Below are 22,711 nucleotides of genomic sequence, written 5' to 3'. Positions count from 1 at the left end.
ATTTTTTTTTTTTGTGTGTAAAATTACTGAAAACGTTTAAGTCATTTGGTGATATATGGACAGTTTGAAGGGACACCCCTGCCACCCCACCCCCGCCATCATTGCTCATGCTCATGACAGTCCTGTTTGCTGAGCTCTGAAGCTAGCCTATTTGTCCATCAGTCTCTGTTCCAGTCAAAGCTGCATTTCCCTTTTAAATGAGCATGAAAATGCGACCTGTTTTGTTTTTATTTTGTTAACCAACAAATCAGTTGTTTGTGTGATGGCTTTCCCTGTTTCATATTAATAACTTTGATCTGTGAATGGTAAGCAGTGTTAAACCATGATGATGGCTAGCGGGTAAGATAGCAGGACAGACCCAGCTGTTTCAGTAAATACATTAATAACTGGGATACAGTTCAAAATACAAGTAGATGACAGTAACTGCACTGTAATTTCACAGTACCTGTTGCATTATATAATACATATAGCACATCTAGTAAATGGCAACTACAGAATAAAAGTATGTATTTAATGCATTTTATTTAACATATGTAATATTCAATTAACTGATTAAACCAATTAACTGATTGAAATAAATAATAATAATTTAATTATTAGTATATTAATAATAATAATAATAATAATAATAATAATAATAATAATAATAATAATACACATGGGAGTTAGGAACTATTTCTACACTCATGTTTCCAGTTGATACAGTGTTATTGTACTGTATGCATGAGTAACCAAACATATTATTCTGGTGTTGCTTTGAGTTTCTCAGAGGCACTCCCTGGCCTGTTTCCACAGGAGAATCTGAATTTATTGAGCTCTCAGGTGACAAATAACAAATGGTAGCAAATGGTAGTTCAAAACCTAGTAATGGCCGACTTAAAGAAAAATTTGAATGATTTTGGAGAAACAGAACCTAGAACCACTCACCATAAAACATCATAAAATAGTGAGGGAAATACAAATAAAAGTGTATTGTAGAATTTGGATTTCTACCAAACTAGTTCCAAATTTGCATTGTAAATTTTTATAAAGGAACAGTGTTTGGTTCTAGTTTTGTAAAACGAATAGAAAGGAACACTTTGACATCGATTCCAGAAGAGCGTGTGCATGAAGGTGTTGCAACGTGTTGCTGTAATTAGTAGCTGATGTTGGTACAGAGCTAGGGACAGCAGAAGCGGGATGGGTTTATCTTTCAGACCTCCTTAACGCTCACAGGCCTGGCCAGGTGTTTACTACACCTCTCCCAGCCTCCAGCTGTCTGAATTATTAAAACATTCATTCTTTCTCTCCCTTTCTCTCACATTTCAACAGGTACCCTCTGTACAATAGCACTCGCCCTCAAACCCAGCCACCAGCAGCCCTCTTTTTCCATCACTCGATGCAGTCTGTTGACAGAGCACAGTGGAGATTGTTGCTGCACTAAAAAGGTAAGGCTTGGTTCTAAGCTTGGATGCACTGTAACTAAGAAATGTTCAGATTTTAACATTGGTGTTGTACAAATCAAATATATTTAATGACATTTGACTGTAATGTCCTTGTTTTACTAATGTACTCTCCAACAAGGTTTGGAATAATGGAATAAATGTAGAATGGGACATTTCCTCTTTATTCCTCAAACTAGTTTTTTTTTAAGACTTACACCTGTATGTATGTATGTATGTATGTATGTATGTATGCATGTATGTATGTACTGTATGTATGTATGTACTGTATGTATGTATGTAAAAAGAGGACGGTTATCTATTTAGGGGTAAAAAAAGTCTGAATGGGATTAAATAGTACAGTTGCCCCATTTCCTGTCTTACTGTATTTACTAATCTGTTCTCATACCTGTTGTAGAAGAGAGAGAGAGAGAGAGAGAGAGAGAGAGAGAGAGAGAGAGAGAGAGAGAGAGAGAGAGAGAGAGAATGAAAGAAAGGGAAAGGCTTCGACATTAACAGTGTTTTAAAAGTCAGAGTACAGCAACTGCATACATGTTTCACCCTGTTTGGGGCTCATCAGTGCAGTGTAACTGTACTCCGACTAATGAAAAGCTACCTTAAACTTAACTCGAAAGACATTAGACATTTTATATGTTATGAAAAAAGTTAATGTATTTCAAAATGCTGTTTATTTAATAAATCCAAAAGAAAATGCATTGGTAGGTGATTTTTAAGAAATATATTTGAAATATATTACTATGAAAAGGGGACATTTTAAAATATATTTGTATATTTACCATATATACAAGATGTACAGTATTTAAACATATAAAATATATATGGACCATATAGTTACACTATAATGTATTCTTTATCATGTATTAATAATACATGGTTGTCATATGGTATGTTTTTGAAAATTACTGTCACTCAGTCTTGTTGTCTTTAAAAGGCCCCACAGAAGACAAGGATGACTTTCTATTTCTGGTTTCTCTTCCAACTTTGTATCACAAGCCCCAACTCCGTGCTTCAGCCCCCGTGCCTGAAAGGATGTGACTGCCACAGCATGTTCAAATTCGTCAACTGCTCAAGTTATTCCTTCACCTTCATCCCAAACGCCACTCCCTCGGACACAGAACACCTTGATTTATCCCGAAACAACCTGACAACTATTCCAGACAGGGCCTTCTGGCCCCTCTGGAGGCTGAAGGTGCTCCTAATGAATGACAACAACATCAGCCACATTGCAGACGGAGCGTTCTCTTCCCTTCAGAGCCTTGAAAAGCTGGATTTGAGCCGTAACAAGCTGGCTGCTCTTGGTAACAGATTTTCCATTGGTCTCAATTCTCTAAGGGAACTAGTGTTGTCAGAAAACAAGCTGAAGGCCTTGCTTAGCAACAGCCTCCTGCACCTAGAGAACCTGGAGAAGCTCAATATCAGAGGCAACAGGATCAGCTTCATTGAGAATGGGGCTTTCCGTAGCATGACCCATCTCCGGAGGCTGACTTTACAGGACAACAACATCACCACCCTTCCCCACGGGATCTTCTCCATGCTGCCAAAGCTGGAGGTCCTAAACCTGCAGAGCAATCAGATCAACAGCACTGATATCGGGGTCTTCACCTCCTTGACCAGCTTGTCTTTACTCAACCTGGTCCACAACCACCTGGAGAACATCAAATTCAAGACGTTCCTCAGCATACAGACCTACGGGACTCATATCTTGCTGGCCAATAATCCCTGGCATTGTGACTGTGACCTCCAGAGGGTCTTCAGAAAGCTTCAGAGTGTCCAGCGGCTCATTCTAGATGACTATTTCAGCATGACGTGCACAGAGCCTCCTCAGCTGAAAGGCTACAGGCTGGATGATGTGGATAATAGGCTGTGCATCGGAGAGACCGTGGCGGTGCTGATCATCACTTTAACTGTCATTGTGACTGTAGTGGCTGCCATTGTCATGGCGGAGAGGAACAGGAAGAAAAGCACTGGCAAGCACTGGAGCGAGGAAAATGACGTGCCTTACAACTCCCAGGACTAGGAGCGGACAGACCAGATATGTACAGATACAATTTATTTGTATTTAAACACGATAGACAGCCAGCTCTCTGTTGACCTGCATTCTTGTCCCACAACCCCTACTGTTATTCAAAAATGAAGGGATAATAGCATTTTGTCACTGTTATAGTCAATATTTGAACAAGGGACTTCAATTATTTACAAGAAACACGCCCCAGCAATGACATTACACCATTATACTATACTACTTTTTAAAGTTATTTATATTTTTACCTTTGTCTCAAATAATCATTGTAGATCACAGAGAGGATTTTTTAAGAGCAGGGATCAAGCATCTGTTAGAAGTGTTTCATCAGCAAGCAAGAACAGGTGTCATGAATTAGTGTCATTTCAGCTGTGCTTTATTCACCATTCCATTATTGAGTAATAACAGAGTGGTTGACCTCAATAGAAAACAATGGGAGAACAGTTGTATAATCTACAATGTTCTACAGTGTTCAATGTACTCCAGATTGTCATTAGCACATTTTATTTTCAGAAAATCACATCCGCATAGTTACTCAACCAGAAGTAAAACCTTTAATTATATAACAGTGCATATCTGTTTGGTTCTTGTTTTGGAAAATGAGATTCAACACTGAGGTATCCTGTGCAAATCGACACGTCCGCCATCTTTATCGATTTACCTACAGGGCCCAAATACAGTACATACAGCAAAACCATAAATAAATATTTTAACAGTAATACTTGAAAAACACTGAGAGTAAGTAGGCTATCCTGCTTGTCTCTATTTGCGTTGCTGACAGTTTCCTTCAAAACCAAAATATAGTTCAAACTTATTTAAAACATTAAAGAGTAACAAGCTTCAAATTCCCTTATTGCAAAAATGTCTTTATGAAAATCACTATTTTGGTTAATGTTTCTTTTTTTTGTTGTCAGTACACTGCTGTGCACTCCAATAGATGGTGCTTGTACTACTAATGTAAAGTGACTGTATCTGATGCATAGATCACACACCCTAACTAATGTAAAGAAACTTTAGCATGATCTTGCCTGCATTACATATGCCTATGGCAGACAACTAGAATTTAGCACAAAAATACTATATTTCAGTAATTTCAATAATGAACATTCAAAACAATTCTACACTTCTTAAGATATGTTGCATCTTTTAAAAAGGTATCGATCTGTTGTATATTTTATTCTGTTGTATCAGCACATTATTAAGATCCAATACAACCTATTGCTACTGGAATAAAATGTTACTTTCTCAAAATCCCTGTGCAGTACTTGTCCCAAATCCTTTGTGTAATGTGATCTCCTGGGTTTTCTCATGTTTCTGCCAGGGTATCCCAATGTAAGCAATTAACACACACCCAGACACCTTATTTTGTCCTGTTTTTCCCTGCACTGGACAGAGCATCCCTCTTTTTCAGGGGATGGGTGGAATGTAAGGAAAGCAGGGGGGACTTCAGTTACTGCAGCCCAACATGGAGGAGCAGGCTGCTCTATAGTGGTGTTCCTTCAAGAGCTTTCCAAAGAAAAACTGCATTAGAAAAATAAAGTCTGACTGTGCAGCGATCAGGGGAGCAGTGAAAAAGGCACTGAAGTATATGAACGGAAAGGAGAAGATTTTTTAGAAATTTGGTACATTCACTTGATCAAGCAGGCAGTCAGGAAAGAAATGTGTTTTGAGATTTTTCTGTGCAGCTTCCTTGTTGACTGTAAGTGTTGTATCCACACTGCCACCTAATACAAGCCAGCTGATGCAACGACGTTCCCGTAACTACAAGACATTGTAAAATATATATTGTTTACTGTAAATGATCTGATGGCTTTTTAAAGCAATTGTTTGCCTATTTATAGAATGAGTTCCGTTACACTGTGCATTACAAGTGATACTGTGTGTTTATATGTATGAGTGAGTAGCTTCAAGTGTCACTTTTTTATCTTCCTTACTATTTTATGGTTCTGGTTTATTTTGCTCCAATATGCCTTTATTTGTTGCTGTGAGCGTGTCTGGAGAATCCTAAATGCCTGGCGTGAACAAACTTCCTCACTCTGTTCAAATCATTTCAGCTCTGTCAGCCGTGCCCTGTTCAGAACCTGGCAGAGGATTCTCCAAACAAGCTAAAAGCAGATCAAAGCCAGGTACAGGCAGATTTAGAGAAATTATACAAACTCAAAATTGGAGCAACAGAACCCCGAACAGCTCAGATTAACTGAAAACATTAGTGCAGAGGACTTGAGTCATTGACATTGACTTCTGGAAATATTGAATGTTGATTAATTGGTGACATGTGGTCTAGGACAGTCACACAAGGCAATGTCAAGAGAAATAGAGGTCTCCATCTTGTGGCCATCAACAGCATTGTGTTCATGTTGTATATATGAACACAAACTGTATGCTCTTTAACAATGTTGTACAATAAGATATTACAGTTTATAAATTCAGTAAACAGCTGTAAAACTTCAAAGCATGGCACGATATTGCCAATGCACCTTCTCCAGGGACACTGGCTTTAGTTTAATGTGGTATTGCATGGAACAATTCAGATGTTTTCCTAACTTGAAAGCATGACGGTGCTGTAACAAGAGAAACATGTTTATGCGGTTATTGATTAAAGGAAAATTATGAACAAATATTTTAAAAGAAAAAACAAAGTGCAAGTTGAAACAGCCTGTGAAAGTTGATATTTAAACATATTTGGACATGTTTATATAATTTAGAGCTTGTTAATTAACCTGCTGTGACTTCTAGCCTGACTTCAAACATCAATATTAGGGGATTTCAGCATAAAGGGAAATCTTTTATTTAGAGTGCCTATGTTTTTTTTATACTTTTTCCCCAATTTACAATGGCCAAGAAAATGAAAGATCAGTGGTCATCCTCCGAACCCAAGCCAATAGCCTCTTTAACCAGATTACTGTCGATTTTGTCTCCCAAAACTAAAGGAGTGCTCTTATAAAAGTTTACCACATTCACTTTCCACAGTAATGTTAGTTATCCTATGCTTTTCCCATGATTAAACTATTAATTTACCATAGTGTACTATGTTTTTAAACGTAATAATATGCATACCTCTGTGTTTTACTACACTTTTACTATATGAATGCAGCGCTTGCTAGCAATGGCACTCTCCCTTCAGTATCCAAAGCTGAAATTGGCCAAAGCCAGGACTTGAACCTGCATTCCTCTGATTTTATGAGAGGCTTATGATATGCTTGTAAACACAATGTTTTGTTTTATGAATGCCCTTCTTTGTATGATAATGTCATAGAACAGGGAAAAACAATCATACAGCAGTCTTGCGTTGTGTGCTTAAATACTGGAAGTGATTAATGGAAACAGACACATAGACACACCACAAACCAGTTCTGTATTTGCACTGACCATTTTATTAACAGTACAAGCAGACAGTCTTCCAAAGCTTATCTGCTAGCTATACTTTGCAATAGCTTTCCATTCCTAATCACATAAAAGGGACATACTTTTCAGCCAACTTCTAGCTTGAATTAAACTGGCTACAAAGTTATAATGAACCAGTAATAGAAAATTAGGCACGTATGCATTGTCAGTAACACTGTTGTGACTTTGAGGATACACTGCAAGCTCAAGCTTCATTTCAGTCTTAAAACATTCAACAAGTGCTTGACCAAGGTATCAAGGTTATCAGCACACAATCTCTTTACATGACCTGGCCTGGCCAACATCTCAACATTGGAAAATGAAACACGTTGCAAACTAAAGCTATGAGATGAAGGGCAAATAAAGTGTCTACATATACAGAGGCGCTTTAAACATTCATAACATAGCAACAATCCAGTAGTGTGTTAAACACAGGACAGGTGAGACTAATATAACAGCACTTGCAATTGCTTCTTGTCTAGTTAGACCAACATTTTGATGAGGTGTCATTCTTGTTATAAAAAATGATCCAAAAGACATTAAATGTCATCGAACCCAGCTGGCTTAATGGTGAAGGAAGGCAACGCAAATATAGAAACAGACAAAAATAACAGCAACAATAGAAAATAAACGATCAGATTAAAGAAGAGTCTCACTAATTCTACATGTGACTTCAACATAAGGCAAAAGGGAAAACAGCAACTTTCCCAACACCAACTCCAAAACATTCTTAAAAATCAGCTATCACGTCAGCAATGTGTGATGGCCTGACTTTTCATATAATGTTTCTTTATTATAATTACTGCATTTCTTAGAACAGTGCAATCCCTACAGGTTTGATTTTATTTATTTATTTATTTATTTTTTGCTTATTGATCTCAAACTGGAAAGATTTGAAGATATTATGGTACACCACAGTCTCTGTAAACACCACAGAAATTAAAAACAACAATTTAAAACATAACACCAGCCAGCCATGGTTCAAACTAGTTCCAAAGGCATTACCATCTATTAACCCTCATCAACAGGTTTGTATACAGGTTAAGGCAGGTGAAAGGGTTACAAGTCTGCAGTGCATTTTAACTAGAATTATTTATATATATGGTGGGTGGATTTGTTACTCGTCTTCATGTTGTTCAAAGAACTCATGGCAGCCGATGGTCACCATGGCGATGAAGGTCATGAACTCCTGAAAGTCACATTCTGAGTCAGCGTCCGTGTCCAGGCTCTCCATTAAACTGTCCATCGTTGCCTGGTCTTTGATTTGCTGGAAGAAAACAGAATGGAGCTTTATCATACTGTATGCAGGTGAAGTGCTGCACCTGCATCACACCAGTAGGGGGCAGATACCTTTAAATGAACAGGAAGTCATTTAGAAATATCCTAAAATGAACAAAAAAAGTTATTTTAGAGCTGTCTCAAAGTAAATTACAGATATCTAGAAAGGGGTAGGATATTATTTTGTGACATATTCAAATGAGTCAGAGCTCTCTAAATGTGGTTTGAGTACATACCTACAATCCCTCCCCTTTCTTTCCAGTACCGTTTAGCCACTCTTAGTTGTGGTTAGGATCTACCTGATTGAATCTGTTGTCAGAAGAAGAACTTGTTGAGAAGCTCCAGTGAGAGATGATTCATTTCTGCTAGGTAAACACTCCACCATCTGACATAGTGAGTGTGATTTTACCAGTAGAAGAGCGGTAGCATTTTTCTAAAGTCATATCGAGTAAAACCCCATATTCCACCACTTGAACTCTGGTAAACATAAGTGAGATAGACCAGATACGGTAGATACCATTTCCATGTATTGCCACCAGTATTGCAAGTTGAGAATGTCTTCCTCTTGCTGAGCACAAATGATGACACATGGTTACTGTATTTATCACTACATTAGCTCATTATCATCACATCATCTGATTATACAGCAGCTGAGTGACATGCTCCTGTAGACAGATAAGGAGTATGTGGTAGAAGTAGTTCTTTTATAAAAGTTTACTAGAGTAAAAGCATAGCAAAGTGTAGTAAAACAAAGCGTAAACAAGGTCAAGCATAGGTAAGCATTGTAAAGTCCAGAGGTACAGTAAAGCATATTAAAAAACGTCGCAACACATTGTAATCTATAGTAAATGCATAGCATAATTATGGAAAAAGCATGGAAAAATTGCAAAATCACAGTGTAAAAATACCTTGGTAAACCTTTACAACATTCATAGATGTATGTATGCCTTCTTAGGAAGTAGTTTGTTTATTTACTGGTAAAATCCATTTCAGCTCCATGGGTTTAGGGAAGATGGCCTTGTCAACAGTTAAAACAGCATACTGTGTTTCTGTTGAAGACAGGTGGTGATACAAATACTTCTCTGACAACAGTGTTCACTGTACCAATGTGATGGGCAAGGGCCTGTTATACTGTGTTTTTGCTTGAATCAGGTTTGAATGCTCATTTTTCCATTTCAAAACCAATGCTATATCCATAGCCTGAGCTTTCAATGCAGATGGAAAATCATGTATGGATTTCTCAATTTCTCCTTTGGGCACCCTCATTGAATTGAGAGTGTGGTGTCTTCAACGACATTGAGATTATGTTTTCTATTGCCTCAGGAGCATTCACAATAACATGCTTCGAGAGATCTATTTTTTCCAAAGGAAGACAGAGAGGTTGTCCTCTCTGCCAGGCAGCAACTTCTGTAGTTTGGTATTTTTGCCATCCAAAGTAGCAGCTATCAGTGTTGTCTACTATGAAGTGGACACTTTTCCCTAGCGGGATAACAGTTCCATTATCAGAGTTCATACTTCTCAGTGTTCTGACAGCCAATCCCAAACATGTAATTAAAGCTGATAGTAAAGCCAGAACTGGGAAACTGAACAAGTTGTTTTTAATCATGTTGCCTGTTGAAGGTGCTTCCAAGGGCATTGTACTTCAGGGTCCACTTCGTCCCATCACTTACGCTGTATACTAAATTTTGTGCAATGCCGAGGACCTTAGATATTTTGTATTTACATACATACATACATACATATATACATACCACACAAACAGAACATTTGTTAAAGTTTTTTTTACTCATCCCAACATCAAATTGGTGATATAATCTAAAAGAAAACACTGTGATAATATATAAATTTGGATAGGAGAACCAGAAATGGGTGTCAACTGGGGAGTTTATTTTGAATTAAAGAATACACGTTTAAATTACCCCCCTCCACATACTGATTGTTAACTCTCGGTCAATCATAACAGTGAGTTTTATGTCACCACTACAAGCATGGGGATTTTACATAGCATACAACCCACTCAAAGCATCAGCAGGTATATCTTATGTGGTTGTAGCCCAAAAACATGGACTGTATCACACCACTTCACAAACATGCTCCTGGACGCTCACAAGACTCTCTACTGCTGTGATATCTTTGTCGATGTGATACAAATTTGAATGAACTGCTTTTGAAATGCACATACAATGCAATGATTTTCAGTTATTGCAATTTTTGTGTTCAGATTTGTGCTGTGGTCGATACATACCCATGTGATCTTTCCTCGTTGCGCATACAGAGCTTGTGGTAAAGTGCTGTTCTAGTCTCTGTATTAAAAAGAGTCACCAAAACTTTGCCAGATCTGACCAGAACATGCCTCTGCTGTCCCCAAATATCCCAAGTCATTGAACAGTTGGCAGATTCTGTGAAAAATTCACGATTGCAGGAAAGACTATTTGGAAGCAGTAAGGCAGATCGCAAACACTGTAAAAGCAATCCTTTTAAAAAAAAGTTAACCAGTTCAGTCTTGAAAACTCATGCAATACAGAACAATATTTATTAAAGTTTAGACAACAAATATTACATTGTACATATTTCCATTACATCTTTGGCCTATGCCTCACCCTTCAGGGTAACCCTGCCCATAGTTAGTTTGCTGAAAGTGGAGAAGCTGACTTTAGGGAAGCGAAAAAACAGGTGGAGGCTGGGGAGGAGAAAGCGAACTCTGGCACACAGGGGGACGAATTGATTGAGGTAAGATATAAAGCCCTGTCTGGTTGATAAATGGACGTGTTGTTTATTGAATGACAAATGAAATACAAGCTGTTTTACTGAAGAATCTTCTGGTAATGAGGGAACATATTATGCTTGATTTTAAAAATTTTAATCTAACTTAAAAGTGAGCTTTCTGTCTGAACTTAATAGAATTATATTTTAAAGGGAAAAAGTAAAAATACAAAATGCACAGATCTGTATTTATTTTGAAAATTTCAACAGCTTTTGTTTACTAGTTCACATTTACTAGATTGCCGTTTTTTTATTTTATTTTATACTCTGAATAAATGTAGTTTTGGGATGAAAAAAAAATATTTTGTACAATCGAAATTACCAAAAAATCTTCTACTTTCAAAAGCTTTGAAAAATGTAATAAATAAATTCAAGCATTTGTATTTTTAAAAAGTAATATGAGAGTCAAATTGAACTTTATTTATCTTAGAATCCAATATATATATATAAATATGCAGAGAAGAGAAAGTTAAAATTATAGCTTAGTATTTCGCTGTGTGTTATTCGAAATCTATACATTTTGTTTCTGATATTTTCAATGTTTACATTCTGGCAACGTTTTTTTTTTTTTTTTTACTTTCACAAGATGTCTACCTCATGTACTGTTTATAGAATATAGATGGGGTCTCCCATATGCCCTACATCACTGCCACCTAGTGTGCAGCCAATAACAGGATTCTGCAGACAATGGCATCCTCATCCGAAAACAACTTGATAGTGAGCAGGTCGCTCTTGTTTTATTGAGCAAGGTAGTTTCATTTACTGTGCATGTATTGAAGATATGGAATTAGTTTTGTTTGTCTGATTATTTTGTTGCTGCTTTCTATCAGTACAATGATTTAATTAATACAGTACTAGTAAAATAGAAAAAGTAACAGTAACAGGCTATAATACATTAGCAGATGAAATAAGAATTTTGTGGACATTTTTTGAGGGACTGGTGGCAGGGCTGTGCTTTGAATTCTTTTGGTGATATTTAACATTTCTAACATGCAGCTACTCACCCCTAGAAAGCTTGCTAACTCGTTATTGATCAGATCCTTCAGTTCGCTCTTCTTCAGCTTGTGCTTGTCTCCCTCCTTCCCCGAATATTTGTGAAACACATCTATGATGGTTGCCATGGAGTTCTCTAAGTCAGACATTTTCCACACAGGGTCCCAAATCTGAAAGAACACCCACAACTGTTAAACACTCAACAGTGATAAATCTTGAAATTCTAAAAGAAACATATATGTGAAGTATGTGTCACTGAATTAATGAACTTTTAAAAAATAATTCTATTGAAGATATTGAGAAAGAATTATAATCGAAAAATGTAAAAAATTGGAGTAAATAGCTTTGAGAATGTAGTGCCTTTGTTAGTAAGCACACTAACTCCAGCAATGCAAAATAAAACTCAAAAATATACATAGACTGTCTGATCTAGTCTGTGTTTGTCATTTGAAGCTCTTTAATGTATAAAACAGTCAGTTACACTTCAAAATACATGTAGATTAATGACACTAATTACCAACACATTTTTATTTCTTCATTGTGAGGATAACCAAGTCATAAAACGATGGTACCCTTATAAAGGTTTACAGTAGTAAACAGTGGTAAAATCATAGCAAAGTGTAGTAAAGAATAGTAAAAAGTGTAATTGTTAAAGCTTGAGTCACTGGGAACTAAACAAAAATACATGGTTAACACCAGTCACACACAATACAAGCATAGAACTGCTAAAATAAAGTGCAAATATACTATAGTAAGTTTCATACATGAATTAACAACATAGATTAAGTATCAGTTATTTCCCCAGTAAAGTAATTGCAACGTTTTAAAATGAATCTATATTCTGAAGTGTGTCCACTCTAAAGAAAAAACGACTGTGAATAGGGCACACGGTTTAAAAAATGCATACAATAATTAAGTCGTTAAATAAAATAAGACAGGAAAATCAGTATTTAACACATCTAAAATTACAAAAAACAAAAGTAAATGAAAACCATCAAAAAGTTTACGCCAGATTCCTCTTACCTTGCTGTAGCTAGGTTTGAAGTCTGCAGGGAATGAAGCACATAGAGCTGCGCACTGCCTTTTTATAGCTGAGGGAGTGGAGCGGTCCCCTAGTGACTGTGTTGCAGCCTCACTGCAGCCTGGCCTGGCCAATTAGAAGCTGGAGATGAGGAGAGTTCTTTCTTCAGTCTGACCCAGTGGCAGTGATTTCATTTTGCTGGTGCCAGCACAGATTCAGCATTTCTTTAAAGAGAGTTTCCTCTTCTGAGCAGCTCTGTATTAAGGTGATTGGGTACTGACTATGCCACTTGTGAAGTTAATAGGGTGCATTTTATTAGTCTACACCATAGAAGTCTGTTGCAGGAGGTAGCTTTGGAGGTAGTTTAACACTGTGGCGAATATATTACATTATACCACATTTCCATCCGCAGTGGAATTGCAATGGACACATCACTTGGTGCCTTAATAAAGGGTATCCCAAACCTGGGGCCCATGGGATTGTTTCAGGGTGGGGAACAGCGCATACACACATTTCCTTTCCCAAACGACCCTGTCAAGCAATGTTCCCCACCCAAGGATCAATGAATTTCAATGAATGCTGCTGTTAGGTGCTTGGGGTTATTTCGAATGTAACACTGACACCAGCTCATGTCTGCGCTAAACAAGAACAAAATCGGCAACTAGATTAATGCACTTTATAATTATAACATCACAAGTTTTAATAAATACATAAATAAATAAATGCAAGATTTCTGCCAATGTATATATTTATTCCCCTACATAAATAAAATAAACCATTTATGTTGTGTTTGCAGACAGACAGTGTACAGCTGAGCACAGTAAATAAGAGCGGCTCCTAACGTCCGAGAAATGATAATAAACATACTGAAAGCAGTAATACTTCTACCTGTACAAATGAACAACCTCTCTCACTAAAGGGATCAAAATCCAGATTTTGAAAATAAGATGGTGAGTATATTCAGTCAGGATCTGCTTGCATTACAAAGAAAGATGACCTAACCCTTGTAGTCAGGTACTACTAGCTGCTTGGAAAACTCAATTTCTATGAATTCATTGGATGTGTGTCCTCAGTCAGGGTGCCTAATGTCATGGGGTGGGGGGGAGTTTGGGAACCCCTGCCTTGGCAGGCTTTACACTGCCAACTGACTTCAGCATCATGCTTTGCTTAAGCAGTGTAGTACAATCTCACCCCTGCTCAGCAGTACGTGTAGCATTGGAATCAATTCATGCAGCATCTTCATTGAGGGCATGAACAAATACAAACATATCAGGATCAGGGGTGTAGCTAGTAATGGAAATTTGGGTGGGACTCAACTTCGGTTGGCAGAGCAAAGCAGCCAAGACTGAGAATGTAAGGTAGCGAGTGAAGCAAGACGAACATTTTTTTGCAGTATATAACAGTAGTTGCACATATACACTACAAATACAAAGCACATGTGCATACAACCTACAGAAACAAACACACTGCACAATAAAAGGCAAAACCTGTTTCAATTGAAGTGCAAACAGAATCTAAAAAAATTCCCAAACAAAAAACTGTATTATATTAAAAAAGTGAGTACATATTTATTTTGCCATGTTGACTGACCGCTGCACTACTACTAACTTACTTTAAAAATGCACATTACAATAAACGCCTGGGACTTTTCAACAGACTTTCAACTTTCTGCGTCAACTGCCTTGCAAACTGTCAATCAAACGTGGCTTGCACGTGTTCCCTTTCAATGGAATGACAACCATTACTGAACGGGAAAGAGCCATCTCTGACCGTCAAGCACTGAGCATATATAAAAAAGCTGCCCTGTTGTGATGGGGATGACCCTCCCACCTTCTGCTAAAGAGGGATGTTCTCACAGTAACATATGGCCATTTTCTCTCTCACTTCACTGAGACAGGTCACAGATTGCTTAATGCTTTCTTGTCCAAATTTGGCAGATTTGTTGGTTTATACCTTCAAATTTCTTTACATCCATGATAAAATCACGCTTTTGGGCATTATTAAGAGTGCTCTTGCCTAATTCTCCTGTCAGTTTACTGACTAGAGCTGGTTTCAACCCCTCTTGTAATATTGGTGAGTGGCTATTATTCTTTTCTACTACACAAGGCCTTGTGTAGTTTTCAGATACTGTGTTGGGAGCTGATCTGGTGCTGTAAGGAGACCCTGCGCATTCACTGCATCATCCTCTATGCCGATTTAATTGGCCACAGTGACCGGAAAAAAAAAAAAAAAACATCTCAGGCCTAGCTCCCCCTCTCAAGCCTCGGGCTCACCTAGCATGGCTGTGCTTGCCCCCTACCACTGGGCAGCCCCAACTTCCACAGTCTCATTCCCCATCCCCAGCACCTAGACCTCCTAGTCCAGGAGAGTTGACCTTCACGGCGTCAAGGTCAGACATCTTGGACCCAGCCACTTCCATCGGGCAGGCCACAGCAGGGGGCACCTTATCGCCCCTGCCGCATGCGTCATAGAGGGAAGAGTTCCAGGCACTAATGCGCGTGCAGCTGCAGCCACGAACATTCCCTGGCCAGCAGAACAGGAGGGAAAGGGGAACCGCTTCCTCCACCACAAAAAGGGCACTCACCGCAAGCCCTCCCTTTGTGCCAGGACTTCCTGGAATTGGTGTGCTCCTCCTGGATCAACCCAGCGTCTGCACCCTCAGCCTCCAGAACAGCAGAGTCTGTACTGCACACTGCAGGAGCCCAAGAAGCAGGCCCTGGCACATTCCCCACTATCAGGGACACGGTCATGGTGTTGGTGCAAATTCTCCCGCCTTCCGGTTTACCGTCAATGCCCAAGGTGACATTCACAGCCTGCTGGGGCAAAAGGGCCTGAACACCGTCCCCCACCCCAGAACAGCCAAGCAAGCAGAGGAAGAGTCAGCGGCAAGGAACCACTGCCAGCCAGGGGTAACCAGTTCTCAGGCTGGAGACTGAGGCCGGGGCCTAAGAAAGACCCACCCCCTCCCAAGCAAAAGCGAGACCACCCCTGAGGGGCTCCGGCTGCCACCAACCCCCCTCACAACTGGACTGACCAAAGGCAACGACCCATGGCAAGGCTGCACCCAGGACTCCTGGGTGCTATCGACAATGAGACACGGATACGCTCTACAAGCCTGGGTAAATACGCTCAAGGTACACCCGGTCTGAGATCGGTACCGGCTGGTGCAAGTGTCCAGAAAATGCCAGAAGACACTGGAGTGGTGGCTCGTTCCTGGCAATCTGCACCTCAGATCTCCCCTCGGATCCCCTTACAGAAGAGAAGTGGTCACTACAGATACCTCCAGCCTGGGCTGGGGAGTGGTCTGGAATGGGAGAGGAATAAAAGGTCAGTGGAAGAGACATTGGCAGCAAGTGCACATAAATGCCCATGAGCTGCAGGCAGTGAACCTGGCGTTATCTAATTTTCGCCAGCAATTAGTGCACAAACATGTGCTTGTCCGAACAGACAATACCACAGTGGTAGCCTACATAAACCACCAAACAAAATAAAAAGTGACAAACAAAAAGTGCTACTATTTTCCAGATCCAAAGTTTTCGTACAAAGTTCTTGTGTTGTATGTACTCCATGTGCTACCATTGCTGGAAGTGTCACATGATCTGTTCAGTGTGTTGATATGTAAATAAATCCTGTCTGCCTGCAGGATGTATCAACTTGAACCTCCGTCTCCATCATCTGCCTGTCACTCAGCAATGAATGCATGCATCCACGCGGCAGGGGGCTACCCTGTCACAAGCATTAATACCATGGATCTTTCTAAACAATGGATTTAGGAGAGTTCCCTAATAAAAACTAAATCTCAAAACAATAATTGTGTGAATATAGTTATTGTTGCAGTTGTGTATAATGGTATTTAAAACAGGATTCATTTATCCAACTTTTTATATATCCGCTCTTACTCTGGTCCCACCACAGTCGGATATGCGATGGACTACTGTATCTCTAAATCTGATGATGGGGTAAAGCCATTATTTGTTTTCGCCCAGGTGTCCCATGTTCAAACCCACGAATAGTCTTTGATCTTAACATTTAGAAATAGCTGGGTGTTGATCATCTGTTTTTGCTTTCTTCTTTAGCAATACGTCATTGCAGGAGGTATAAAAAACACATTGCTTGTTTTCACTTTCTATTTGACAGTCTGCAGGCAAACGTTGCTTCTGTCTGGCCAAGATATCTAGTGAAAACGACTTGTTCATTAACATGCTGTGCCATCCATTTCCTTTGAAACCGAGTGTTGTTCTAGAAAGGGTAGAACAATAAAGCTCTTGTCCAAATCCTGGTGGCTTAAAGCTACAAGACAATCAGAATAAAACTCTCCAATGTATTGCATGTCTATACATATTTGTATATATCCTATTCTGATATTTCTGATATACACTGTTAATGCCCTGCACACAGTGAGACAAAAAAATGTATGAGAGAGTTTTAATATCACTAGTTTTATACAGTATATAGTACCAAGTGAAGCAAAGCAAGTCATTTTAATTATTAAATTCAAATTGAACAATGCTGCTCTTGATGAAATTTCAAGAGTAAGTAGTTTCAAATTGAATTTTCTTTGTTTTCTTACTGTTAGTTCAGGTGAAAGAGCATTGACATGAACTTACACCTATAAACATACAGTTTTTAAGTAATTAAAATGAGAACCACTCCAGCAAAATATACAAAATAAGAAAACTAAAGTTATGTTAAGTCAGCTTAGTTTTAATGTTAGTGTACAGTACTTCAGGAGTACACGAACACCCTTTGGTTGTGGAAGAAGCAAAGGGTATTACATTGCGTATTACCTTTAAAACGTTAAAAGCACTATAGTAAGCTACATTGTGTATACTGAAATTGAAAAAGGCTTCTTTTATTGTTGTTGGTTTTTTGGAATTTAAAAGAGTGTGTGTAATGGGCATTTTTGTGGGATGTTCTGCTGCTGTGGATGCTGTCCTCTGTCAATGAGGTTATAAACTCTAGAACCACAAATCAGACAAACCCGGCTCTTTTGCATAGTGGTTAAGATGCTCACTTGTGGTATGCGTGGTTGCTGGTTCACAACGAGCCTCTGCAGTTCAATAGTGCAAAGTACGCTTTATAAAGTACAGAACTAACATTGCAATTCCAGTAAATCTTACCTTATACATTTTGTAAGTCTCACATATTTCCTATATAAAACTCCAACACATTATGATGAAAAGGTATTTGTTTGAAGACACTAAAAGCACACAAGTCACTGGAGAAGCAACGATTGAGGTACCTCCCACATTCATATCAACCTTCTCTCAATGTCAGCTGCCAACAGTATTCAAGCCAGGTACATTTAAACCTACTTCTTTGTACCGGCTGTGCTGTGCTTACCTGCTCCTCCCCCAATCAACACCTCACTTTCATTCCCAAAGTGCCCTGAAGCAAGTCAAAATGCTTTATCTTGTACTAATTGTCCTGACTGAATCTCTTTTGCAAACGAGGGGTGTTGAAAACATTTCTGACTACCAGCAATCTTTTTTAAATGTTTGTAACAAAAACTTTAAAAACTATAACAAACAATAAAAGAAGAAATACGGTATGCATTTTTTAAATAAGTCATTTATAAGGACATTTAAATTATAATGTAGATATTAAAAAGCAAGTATAATTGTCATTTTAATATTTTTTCTTTACAATTGCATGGTGCTTGTCATCGTCCTGAGTTCTCAGTTCTGTTGCTCCAGCATTAAGTTATTATCATGTTCCTTAAATCTGCATGCTTTTCAGCTTCCTTCAGGAGATGATGGGTCATAATGTCATGTGATAAGAATAGAATCCGTCCAGTGTTGCCAGTTAGTATTCTCCAGACAAGATCAAAGCCAGGTGAAGAGAATTAGAAAGCTGATAATAGCTCAATACTGGAGCAACCCAGAACCATTCAGAATGATTTCAAACACTATAACATAGTAAGGGTAAAATAAATAAATTATAAACACATAGAATGGCATTTAAAGCTTCTCTTTAAAAATCTTTTTTCATGATTTACGGTTGCTGACACCCACAGGCCTCAGGTCAACAATCTCTACGGTAACTGTCTGTTTATTTAGTTGTTTTCCACGGCACAGCATGTAGCATAGTGTTAACTGCCTATCAGATGAACACAAAGGGCAGTGAATACACAGAGCTACGTTCTGCTCATAAACAGCACTGTGCTGGAGCCAGGGCAGGAATCAGCCTGCTGAAAAAGCTATTTATTACACCACAAACTGTTTCTTTGTTTGCTTTTAATCAGAATCAAACACATTTCACATGTATAGGCTAACAGGACACTTTTGTTTGCTTCCTACACTAAAACCAGTGTATTTAAAGAGACGCTCCCTTTTCAGCTGCATCAGATAAGTTTAAAGGCTACGGCTCATTTGGGATTATTTGGATCAATTATTTGGGTTCTTTGTTTCCTGTGGTTATTTTTAGAAGAGTAATAAATCACTCACCTTTCATAGTACACATTGGGCTGGGCTTCTTCATTAAAACACCATGAAACCTGTTCATTACTGTATACAACACTTTAGTTTATCAGCAGTTTCAGACCAGTACAGTGGGGCAGAGATACTTGTATCCGAAGTCAGAAGCGCCAAGCATGATTGACTCCAGTTTAATTTGCTGTCATTTTCTTTATCTTAGCATTTGGTTGGCTGCTGGTAAGTAGCAAAACCCCTACAACCAGTTGCACAATAACAGGTTTCTTGAACCCAAGTTGGTTAAAAAATAAAGAGGTTGCTTTAAAAGGTGGGTGATATATTACAGTATTTTTTGAGCCCCTGAAAAATAAGCAAGCCTATTTATAAGGGAATCAGATTTATAAAATGTCTTCGCTGTGACTGTGTTTGACAACTAATGGGCCATTATAGCCTATGGGGTGAAACTATTTTCACATCTCACTGCTTCAAGAGCTCAAACACTTTCTAGAATATATGTGGTGGTTGGTCCCAGTTTGTGGTTCTGGTTGTATTGATGCACATATTACCGCACTGCAACATCACTGTACAGTAGGATTTGTGGAAGGAGAAGCAAGCACCTCTGACTCATGGCAGGGAGCCTTGACTCATTTGGGGCTATACTTGGGTTAAGGCTACAGACATATTCCCACACAAAATTTAGGAAGGTAATTATGATCCCAATAAGACTTCTCCTTTAAAGCACAGGCCTGTTATAATTAAACACATTCAACAACATTTTCCTCTCTATAACACACTGATAAACTATGAAATAAAATAACAGCAAAACAAAACTTCTTATCTCCACAGACTAACCTGAAGTGCTGTTCCAGCTCCCCTTACCAAGCCAGATGGACAAGAACGTGCTTAATCAGATACACTCGGGTGACTAAACAATCAAATAGATGGAAAAATATAATATATTCACTTTCCTGATCATTGTAACCTTGAACTACATCCGAAATATGAAATCATATTTATGCCCAATACTTTCAAAGAATATAAATATACACTCATTAAGGTGCTGCCTGGCCAGGTATTTATTTATTTATTTGTTTATTTGTTTATTTATTTGCTGCTACTGCAGCACTATGGAGGTGTGGCTACAAAGTTCACAGTTTATCGTATGTGGACAATTTTATTGTTTTGTAATGTACGTCTGTATAAGTAATGCACTGACAGGGAAGACAACTTTTGGTTTCCCCATTGAAACACCTGTAATATGTAGCACACTCTTCCCACACTATATATATATATATATATATATATATATATATATATATATATATATATATATAGAGAGAGAGAGAGAGAGAGAGAGAGAGAGAGAGAGAGAGAGAGAGAGAGAGAGAGAGAGAGAGAGAGAGAGAGAGAGAGTGAACAAATAAGTGAACAATTAACACAACAATTTGATACTTACTTGATTTATTTATTAAAGAAAGTGCAATACCCAATGTCCCCGTGTGAAAAAGTAATCACCCCCTTAGACTCAATAACTGGTTACGTCACCTTTAGCAGCAATAACTGCAACCAAACGCTTCCTGTAGTTATTGATCGGTCTCTTACAGCACCGTGGAGGAATTTTGGCCCACTCCTTCATGCAGAACTCCTTCAACTCAGTGACATTTGTGGGTTTTCGAGCATAAACTGCTCATTTCAGGTCCTGCCACAACATCTCAATGGGGTTGAGGTCTGGACTTTGACAAGGCCATTCCAAAACTTTAAATTTCTTGTTCTTCAACCATTCTGATGTAGACTTGCTTGTGTGTTTAACAGTCATTGTCTTACTGCATGAACTAGCTGCACTTCAGCTTCAGCTCAGGACGGATGGCCTGACATTCTCCTGTAGAATTCTCTGATACAGAGCAGAATTCATGGTTCCTTCAATGAGGGCAAATCATTCAGGTCCTGATGTAGCAAAGCATCCCTAAATCATGACACTACCACCACCATACTTGACCGTTGGTATGAGGTTCTTACTGTAGAATGCAGTGTTTTGTTTTCGCCAGACATAATGGGGCTCATGTTAGCCACTTTCGACTCATCTGTCCATAGAAATCTTGAGGATCATCCAGGTGCTTTTTGGCAAATTTGAGACTAGCATTCATGTTCTTATTAGTGAGCAGTGAATCCCATTTTTACACAGTGTCTTTCTGATGGTGGAGTCATGAACACTGACCTTAGCCGAGACGAGAGAGGCCTGCAGATCCCTTGATGTTGTCCTAGGGTTCTTTGTGACTTCCTGGATGATTTTATGCCTTGCTCTTGGAGAGATTTTGGCAGGACGGCCACACCTGGGAAGATTCACTACTGTCCCAAACTTTCTTCATTTGGACAATATGGCTCTGACTGTGGTTTGTTGGAGCCCCAGATCCTTAGAAATGGCTTTGTAACCCTTTCCAGACTGTTAGGCATCAACATATATTTTTTTTTTTTTCCGAAGGTATTCAGGAATTTCTTTTGATCGTGGCACAATGTGCCTTTAGAACTGTGTGTTGACAACTTCACTATGACGGTAGGGGCTAAAGTTAGTCAGATTTATATTGGCCCAAATCAGGCCTGATTTTTAATTAAAGTATTGAAACAGTTGACCCTACTAACCCTTTAATTGGATGAGTTAAATAGGGGGGCAATAACTTGTTTTTATAACTCCCTCTATATATTATTACAACCCACATAAAGATCTGACCAAATTCAATGTGAAAAATGTGTGTGTGTGTGTGTGCATATATATATATATATATATATATATATATATATATATATATATATATATATATATATATACACACACACACACAGGCATCAATTAATATTCTGTGATGATATACATATATTACTGTTCCAAAGTTTCATTCAACTTTGACGGAGGGCTGTCAAGTGCTTCTGTATAGGCTTTATAAATGGCTGATGTTTCAGAATAAACACTGAATTGATGACTCCAAGGGTAATTCTGGATGACTGTACTAAGGATTTCCACCCCCAGTATAACTAGATGAACATACACTGCCTGCGCACTTTATCAGGACTTGTACCTCTCGTCAGGTTTGGTCACCATATCCCTGAACCCAAATTGAACGGTCAAACACTCCTCCTGTTAAGGTAAGTTAAATATTGTCAAATTCTGAGTTTGTTTCCTCAGCCGGAGTTAGTGTATTAATTATCTCCCTGCTGTCAAACAGGGTGGCCATGGGATAATGCCCCATTGTGTAACAGCAGCTGAGGCACTGCACGAGTTCTCAGCGGCTCTCTTTATTCACTGCCTCTGGAAGTGTGTGACTCACTACCTGGCTTCAGAACACAGGGGCTTGGCAGGCCTGCTCCAATCAGTACTCTCCCTCTCTGTTCTCCAGCGGGCTTC

At 38.7% G+C, this 22,711-nt stretch overlaps 2 protein-coding genes across 2 annotated transcripts; one reads left to right on the top strand and one right to left on the bottom strand.

The window, feature by feature from the left end:
* Positions 1–1,175: 1,175 nt before the first annotated feature.
* Positions 1,176–4,676, top strand: LOC121322152 (protein slit). Its single transcript, XM_041261710.1, has 2 exons — positions 1,176–1,427; positions 2,374–4,676. Exon 2 carries the CDS (start codon positions 2,392–2,394, stop codon positions 3,457–3,459), a length of 1,068 nt encoding a protein of 355 aa, XP_041117644.1. The 5' UTR covers positions 1,176–1,427; positions 2,374–2,391; the 3' UTR covers positions 3,460–4,676.
* A 2,140-nt stretch (positions 4,677–6,816) lies between these two features.
* On the bottom strand, positions 6,817–13,009 carry LOC121322364 (protein S100-B-like). Its single transcript, XM_041262216.1, has 3 exons — positions 12,904–13,009; positions 11,892–12,050; positions 6,817–8,113 (listed from the first exon to the last, which is right to left on the bottom strand). Exons 2-3 carry the CDS (start codon positions 12,027–12,029, stop codon positions 7,964–7,966), a joined length of 288 nt encoding a protein of 95 aa, XP_041118150.1. The 5' UTR covers positions 12,030–12,050; positions 12,904–13,009; the 3' UTR covers positions 6,817–7,963.
* Positions 13,010–22,711: the final 9,702 nt, after the last annotated feature.

The sequence above is a fragment of the Polyodon spathula genome, chromosome 10, assembly GCF_017654505.1.
Source record: "Polyodon spathula isolate WHYD16114869_AA chromosome 10, ASM1765450v1, whole genome shotgun sequence".
Lineage (NCBI taxonomy): Eukaryota > Metazoa > Chordata > Actinopteri > Acipenseriformes > Polyodontidae > Polyodon > Polyodon spathula.
The sequence above is the reverse complement of the archived record's forward strand: the minus strand, read 5'-3'. Positions and strand labels throughout refer to the sequence as shown.

Coding starts and splice junctions, on each gene's coding strand:
- LOC121322152 (XM_041261710.1), top strand. CDS start 2,392: ATGACTTTCTATTTCTGGTTTCTCTTCCAACTTTGTATCACAAGCCCC.
- LOC121322364 (XM_041262216.1), bottom strand. CDS start 12,029: ATGTCTGACTTAGAGAACTCCATGGCAACCATCATAGATGTGTTTCAC. Junction 8,114..11,891: donor AGTTAGCAAGCTTTCTAGGG/GTGAGTAGCTGC, acceptor GTTTTCTTCCAG/CAAATCAAAGACCAGGCAAC.